At 30.8% G+C, this 8,550-nt stretch overlaps 1 protein-coding gene across 2 annotated transcripts; it reads right to left on the bottom strand.

Moving 5' to 3' along the window:
- Nucleotides 1–974: 974 nt before the first annotated feature.
- LOC130823926 (probable phytol kinase 1, chloroplastic) lies at nt 975–6,372 on the bottom strand. Of its 2 annotated transcripts, XM_057688753.1 has the most exons (7): nt 5,997–6,372; nt 5,801–5,899; nt 2,628–2,695; nt 2,394–2,525; nt 2,195–2,310; nt 1,854–1,968; nt 975–1,719 (listed from the first exon to the last, which is right to left on the bottom strand). In XM_057688753.1, exons 1-7 carry the CDS (start codon nt 6,276–6,278, stop codon nt 1,533–1,535), a joined length of 999 nt encoding a protein of 332 aa, XP_057544736.1. In that variant the 5' UTR covers nt 6,279–6,372; the 3' UTR covers nt 975–1,532. The 2 variants fall into 2 exon arrangements, with proteins under 2 accessions (XP_057544736.1, XP_057544737.1); XM_057688754.1 differs by lacking the exon at nt 5,801–5,899 and having other exon boundaries at nt 979–1,719; nt 5,997–6,370.
- Nucleotides 6,373–8,550: the final 2,178 nt, after the last annotated feature.

The raw sequence follows: 8,550 nt of genomic DNA on the forward strand, positions 1-8,550 counted from the left end.
AAATTCGATTCTGTTTTCGAATTGGGGCACAATTTGACAGGTCTCAATAAAACTATCACACTACTTCATTTATCTAAAATAAACTTTAACTAAAGCAAATTTTGATGACTCTATTCTTCAATACAATTGGCTATGTGTCATTTTTTCTTTATACTCCCTCCGTTCTTTTAAGTTCTTCCACCTTACTATAACGGGTAGTTTTATAAGTTTTTCTACTTTAGAATACTTTCTATTTTTAGAAAGTTTTTATCCCACTTTTACCCCTTAAAACCCCCCTTTTCTTTTAATGTACCCCTTTTTTTTTTTTTATAATTATTTTGTCTCTCATACTTTCAACACAATTATTACCTCACACTACTATTTAATTAAAATAAGACCCACTACATCCTCATACTTTCAATACAATTATTACTTCACACTACTATTTAATTAAAATAATACCCACTACAACTAAATATTCTCTTTTTCTTAATATGTGTGAAAAACCCAAAGTGAAAAAACCTAAAAGAACGGAAGGGAGTAATATATTTTCACTCTCTAAAATGTCACAAAGATGTATATTTACCACTATATTATGTACCTCAATTGTTCTACATTATTAAATTAATGTGCAAATGACTTTATTATTATTCATAGATGATTCTTTGATTTCTTAGAATATTCCATTTGAGATATTTGAAAAATATAAATATCATTCCATTTATTTATTTTTCTAATCGAATCTTCTCAATTCTTTTATTAAAAATAACTATTATTTATCGTTTTTAAAGGACATAACATTAGATACAAAAGGATGTACTCGACATATAATTGAAATTTAACAATTTTTTTTTATAAATTGATTGAATAGTTAGTATTAAAATAATATATAGGAAAAAGGAAAAGTACAACTACAATGTACAATATTGTAAATATTATTTTATAATAAGCAATATATAGTTATACATTGTTTCTAATTTGTAGACTAAGAAGTAATTAATAATCAAAATACTATATTCCCAATTCCACAAATATACCAAAAAAATTATTAGAGATGTGCGTTGTAAGAGTATTAATTTCATTTATAATAATAAAATTGTGAGATATATTTTTTCTGCCGCTAATGCATTATCAAGTGTTTGAAGGATTTTGAATACTTGGCTATAAAAAAAGAGATTTGAACGCTTCCTTTAACTTGTCGGTAATTAATAGTGAAAAACGAGCTCTAGAGGACCTTGGACCTTCCATTGGCCTCATGCTCCTCTCCATCGTCGCAAAGATTGATCACGATACAGTAGGTGGACCGAAACATCAAAGTCGTTCCATTGGTTCCATTTGGTCGCCATCATCTTCCTAGCACTTCTTTCCACCACCACCATGGTCTAACTCAAGCCAAGGAAAAAAAGTCGACTTTCCGCACAACTTTGTACAATTCGAAATATATTTAGTAATTGTCGAAAATGTACACAATTCATTCATAAACAATTCTCACGAACATTTTATTTCTCCCCAAAAAGAAAGAAATGGTGAAATTATCACAGAAGTTCGAAAAGCTACAAACTAAAAAGGATGCACGCGGTAGCCAGGGTCATCAACGGGACTGATATGTTATCGTCGATGAGTTCTGCTATTGGAAGTGATTCAACGAGTGTTGCTATAAACGAAACTATTGCAACCCTTTTCGCAGTGATACTCCAGTCCAACTGGAAGTAACCTAAAGTCGAAAAGTAGTAAAGCATCCTGTTCCATCAATAGAATAAGTATAGATTAGATCATAAGGATCATATATGCAACTCGACACTCAACTGATCTGATGCACGGTGCACCAAACCCGAAATTTCTTTGATTGATGTAAAGGAAGAAAACGATCTTACCCAATGGATACCAAGAACCCGAATGAAAACATCGAAATGCTACCAGCCCAACTCTTTTTCGGATTATAAGGTATCTTCAAAGTGCCGAACTTTCTTCCAATGATATCAGCTACGCCTGCAGCGCACAAAGTCAAAAGAGAAACGAGGAATATGCATACAATGACACAATCACATGATTCACTAATTTCTTTACGAATCGCGAATTAGAAAAGCGATTTATGGTCGGTTTTCAGCTATTTTAGGGTCATTTTGAGCGAATCGCGAATCCAAAAAACAAATTAACTGACGAATTATGTTACGCTGAATATGCAGTTAGCTACGAGCAATCAAAGAGGACTAACCGTCACCACCAGACATCATTGCCACCGATAACAAGCCAATCGGAGAATCACGCCAAAAGACAATAGCACACAATGCTAAAATTAGAACATAGTACAAAGGACCTCGGAGTAGTTCCCTGCAATTTGACAATAAGCCCATGCCTAAAACATGCTGAAGTTTTGGGTTAATGATATTTGTAAAAGGATTCGAATGAATTACTCTGGTTTTCCTTCTCGAGTAACAGATTTGATGAGGCTATCGTCTGTTGCGAGCGACAGCCCATGGACGACTAGTCTCAAACAGTTTGTAAGCGGTGCAACAGACGCAAAATACCGAGCTTGTATTGAAGTGCTATTCTAGGATCACATTCATCAGCTGAAGTTAAGGAAGTTCCAGTTCAAGCTGATCAAACAGTTAGGTTTTAAGATAAAGTAGAGTGTGAAGAAGAATTACCTAAATAGCGGCCAGGAAGCCACAAAAAGCAACCCGGATATTATATGGACTAGCTTTCGGCTCAAATTCTGCTCCAGGAGAAAAGAAGTTGTAAAATTTTATGAATTCATTTGCATTTGTTACCTACTTATTAAACATGTTTCATCATCAAACTCGCTCATTCGAAGATGAGGCATACATTAAGAAGCTCCTAGACGAGTTATGTGTTCAAGTATAGAACATATCTTGGGTCTCAACCTACATCTTAAGATTTTGGTTGAGTTGATTGCTTCACATAGTATTAGAAGCCAGCGTGACAAGACGTCACGGGTTTGAATCTCAACCACCCCTCAAATTCAAGTGGAATGTTTCGCACCAGGTTTAGGAGGGCCTGTGTAGCATCCCACTTCTGTCAGAGTATATAACATATCTTGGGGTCTCAACCATCAGCTTAAGTTTTTGGTTGAATTGGCTAAACAAAGCTTAAGCTGATGGTTGAGGCCCCAAGATATGTTATATACTCTAACAACTTCTAGCCCAAAAGGGTCTCGTGTGAGAGGGCATGTTAGAGTATATAACATATCTTGAGACGTCAATCATCAGCTTAAACTTTTGATTGAGTTTGTTTTTTGACATTGAGTTTTGAGTCGTCTCAAAGTAAATGTGGGACTTGTGCCAATGTTTGATTAAACATAGTGTAATATGCATATATATTAAAGTCTTACATAAATATTATGTAATTTTGATTAATATGAAGTATAAAGTATTACAAAGAAAATGCACAAACCATTAGCATCAAACACAATCACACATGTATTAATATCATAATATGTACTGACATGTTAAACAAAACTAAGAAGAAGAGAACAGCAAAGAAAGGGAAAGCAGAACAAGTCTCAAGCATAGCTAGCAAAGGAGATTGCTCAAATGATAGCCGCAATAAGCTTAAAAACCTTATAATATGCGATACGGTGATGTAAATGTATTTTGAGATAAAATTTTACAAAAAGGGTAAATGAATCTAAATTACTAAATAAGGAACCATCAAATTGAGCATTGATTGTTCTAGTAATGTATAAAGAATTATCCCTCTGTCCGCTTGTGTTTGCTACTTAAGAGATTTGCAAACATACCAAAAAAGGAAATAAAATATTATTTTAACAGGGTGTTATAAGTGAGATCATGTCCAAAAAATTACTCTCTATGTCTCTCTAAGTTTGCACTTTGCACCATATGATTAAAAAAGCTATAACATTTGTGACTCATATAGTACTTTCTCATAGGGATAGAGGGGTATGTAGCAAACTATAATAGTACACTTTAGCAAAAGAAAAGAGAAACACAAAGAGTAAAATGCAAAATTTCAAAAAAAAAATCCCTTGTGTAGTTGTGTACAGTAACTTCTACAACCTCATGAGTCACTCCGCCGCCACATTATTTACTGTGGGTGTGGGCCCTGAGCCGTAGGGTGCTCCCCTAAATAGACACTAGAAAGACTGATTTAGGTAAATGCTTTCTATAAATGAACATACTACATTACTACTAGCTCAAGAAGAATCTATTTTTGAAAGCTGCTGATTTGCAGAACCGCTTATGTCATAAATCAATAGTGTCTAATTGAAGAGAGAATGAATTGTGTAGATAATATTAAAAGAGAGTTAAAATATAAGGATGAAATTAAAAGAAAGTGGTGGATCCATTCTCCAAAAATAGAAATAGTGCAAATTAAGTGGGACGGACCAAAATGAAAGAATGCTTCAAATTCAATGGGACAAAGGGAGTATATAGATATACTCCTAGCCAAATAGCCCATTGCTTTTGGTATAGAAACTAAAAATTGGGCATAATGGTTAATGGGTTATAGTGAAATACTTCTATTTAGAAAATAGAGTGTAAAAGTAAAATGGTGGGGTAATATCCCAAATAAATATAGACAAAATCCTTTTTTGTGTAATAATTACATGGAAATTCACATGTGAAAATGTAACACACATCATTTGCTAATACAATCCATAAATATACATTTCATCCATTATCAATTAAAAAGGTTATTTATGGTTTAAACGAGAATAGAAATTTGTTAAAACATATGTTGAAATGAGGTGTTATGACATAGACATTCACATTAGGATGGGGCTTTCCTGGTATAATCACATTACTCCCTCTTTCCTACGAAGTTTGCTACAATTTCTTTTGGCTCTTGTTATTGAATTTGCTATAGTTTTCTTTTTAATCTGTCCTTTTGCTATAATTTTATTTTTGACTATAATACACTCTCTTTAATTGTCATTTTGTCACATATTTGAGCCAAAAATTCACCAACTCACTTGTACATTTTCCCCAAACCCTTAATGTCAATTGTACTTGTTACAAATGCTATGGCGGAGAGAAAGTACCATCCACGCAATTCATTCTCTCTCTTCATTTATTACCACTTTCTTAAAAATTATCATCTTTCTCTTTGATGTAAGTCAAAGATGACAAACGAGTATTTAGGATAGTATATGACATCAAGGGAGAGAAATGAAGAGAACAATAAGGATAAATTTCAGAAATCTCAAACAATGATGTCAATTGTTGAATATTCCTTACTTTCTCATCAAATACCCAAAAAGTCTATGCTATATCTTAATCAAATGGTTCTCATTTGTTAACAACCCACTAATTCCCAATACACACAACATCAACAATCACATCCCCTTAATCCTAAAAGATTTAATTTTAACATATGGGTATTCCACAAACCTCATCAAAAGATGCATTCATTAAGTTCATAAAAAAGAAAAACAGAATAATAACAACAATCCATTATTCTATATCATTAAGTAATTTTCATTTAAGCAAAATTTAGATGTCCGGTGTACATATCTAATTATAACATATGGGTATTTCTCAAACCTCTTCAAAGATGTATTGCTTAGTTCCAAAAAGGGAAAAATAGAAGAATAACAACAATCCATTATTCAATTCTATCTACTATTCACTCTTACTGTCCCTGGGTGAAGTTACTTTAAATATGGCATTTATATTTTGAATATGTTAACTTTATTCATGACCCTTATTAAACTTAACAACATTACACTTTCTAACTTCACTTTACCCCTGTCAAAATTTAAACATTCTACTTTTTCTATTTTATAAGTGATCCTGTTTGAATCTAAGCGAAATTTAAGAATCGGATCTAACCATCTTACCCTAATAACAAAGAAGTTATCCTCATACTCCATGAATGCGTCAATCTTAGCGCCAGCGAAAACAAATTGGGTACTAATAAAGCTAACTAGTTCCGAATTCTTTGCATAGAAAACCCACCAATTAAAAACAAGAATAGAGTAACCAAAATCAAAATCAAAATCAAATCACGATTATTAATAATAATCAAAACAAAACCTTGGAAATGATATTACGATTTGTAAGGTGATCGAAAGTTGAAACAAGAGCATAACCACCACCAAGAACAAAGGCGGTAGCTCCAACATCCTGAAATACGGCAGAATCAGGGCTCAAAAAAGCATGTGTAGATAAGGTACATCTGGGTATTGTTACAATCACATTGATTGGGGTTTTGGGGTACAGAAAATAAGAAAAGGTGGGTTTTGAAATGGGTAAATGATTGATTGATTTGAGGTTTACAGATGCTAATGTATCTGCAGGTTTTGTTAAGAAACTCATTCTTTAGTTTCTTCTATTTTTGGTGTCTGTGTTTTGAGAGGAAAATTTGGTGTACTAATGAATCAGTCTGAAATTTAGTCCGCCACCTTTTCAGTTTGGGGTGTTTTTTTTTATTTTGGATTATTAATAAGGTAAATTGTGATAGAGAAAAATTACCTAAAATAATTTTATCTTTTATTTTATTAATTTTTTTTTCTTTTTATTTATTTTTTGTACAGTTTTTAAAGCAATTTTTAAGCCTTAATATCTCTAAATATGCATTATAAAAAATTATATAAAAAATATATGATAAAAAGTATATATTAAGACGAATCTAATGATATCTCACATGAATATATTTTATAATCTATATATGTCTTAAAAATATTAAACAAATTTCTCTCTCCAAAATAGAATATTATAAACAAGAAGAACATTAGAAAACGGAGAGAGTATTAATTTTCATACAATAATTCTAATATACGAGGGTCAATTACCCAAGAACATAATTGTTCTAATGGACTAATGGTGGCCTATATTTTACAGGTTAATTATCACCCAAAAAAATAAAAAATTAAAATATTAATAATTAAAAATTTAAATCAAAAAACAAACTTACTTAATATTTCTTTTTAATTTTTCAACATTTTAATTTTTTTTAATTTAATTTTAAATTTATTTTTTTATTCTTTATACAACATAACATGTTGTATTTGTAATAGGTTACCTTAGTGAATTTTTAGTAAGCACCTCTTACGGTTGAGATTATTCATGTTTAACTAAAAATTGGGATTATTTTAGGAAAACCAGTAAAAGATTAAATTATTCTATGTAATTTTTCCTAAAATGAATCAACTTTTGCTTGATTTGCTGAAAATAAACTCAATTATTCGGCATAATTGCTGAAAATAAAGTCAATTATTATTTATTTCTAATTGTCTAATTACAAAATAGCTTTGAAGATGTATAAACTATAAACAATATGTGGGTTTATTTTAACCAAATATAAGTAATAGTAGGTAGGTTTCTTTAAAAATAAACGATAGGCGAGTTTATTAACAACGGATTACGTAAGAATTAGTTTATTACGATAATTTTCACTATTAATAATCATTTCAGCCCCTGTTGTATGAAATCGTTTCACCGCGAGACGAGTCCATATAAAAGGCTCATTTTGCTAAAAGTTTTTATTATTAGGCTATTTAACCTAAGTATAGGGCACATCTCACGGTGAGACTATCTCATACAAGAATTTGTGTAATCATTTTGTCTCCTTTTTCAATTTGAAAATAAACTTTAATGGCAATTAATATTTTTATGGGCTGATTATTGACTTTTGACTTTTTAATTGGTGAATGTGTCCATAAAAAGCTATGTCAATGACTTTTATACAAAAACCAAAAAACTACTTTGCTTTTTCATTGGCTTTGGCCTATTTTTTATCTAATAAATAACTAATAGTCAACAAACAATATTTATCAAATTAATCCAAATTAATTGGTATGGATTTGGACTTTTCATAAATTGATGTGGATTTCAATTAAGAATTTATAAACCGAAATAGTTTGGTTTGGATTAGGCTTGATCAGCCTACTGAAGACCAAAATCGAAATAAAATAAAAGCTCACTTCACTTTAACAAGTGATATTAAAAAAACTTAAGCGTTCTAACAAAAATAAGCCTCTAATCAACAATTTAAGTTTCATTATTTCATCCCTACTTTTGCTACTAAACTTTTAATTTTTAAATTTATTATTTTGGTTTCCAAAATCGAATTGTTAGATTATTTTTTAAAGAGTATAAATTTGATTTGGATTGAATTTAAAAAGTTTAATCTAAATTAATTTTGTTTGATCGATTTGATTTGATTTGAATTATAATCAAATTTGATATGAAATTGGATTGAAAAATAAAAAACCGAATCAAAATTAATTTGATTTAAATTATGTAAAAATCAAACCGTAGGCTTAACTTTCACTCGTAATCGCCCAAGATATTGTATAGGTGATGTCGTTTTAAGCAGGAATGACCGTATACGTAATGCGAGTATAGTACTGTACCGCACACAGCAGTTGGGTCTACTCTTTCGTCATTTATTAGTTTCATAAATAAATTCATGTTTCTTTGTTCCGAATACAACACTGACAATATGGGTCTCTAAATTTAAACAAGTTAAAAGTAAAATTTAAATTGAGATATGACTTTAAAAAAGCTACGTTTTTAGGTGATCCTTATTTTGCGATATCTACGTGATTAATAATTTGCAACATAAGAATGCAAGAAAAACAAGGGA

Source organism: Amaranthus tricolor, chromosome 9 (genome assembly GCF_026212465.1).
Source record: "Amaranthus tricolor cultivar Red isolate AtriRed21 chromosome 9, ASM2621246v1, whole genome shotgun sequence".
NCBI lineage: Eukaryota > Viridiplantae > Streptophyta > Magnoliopsida > Caryophyllales > Amaranthaceae > Amaranthus > Amaranthus tricolor.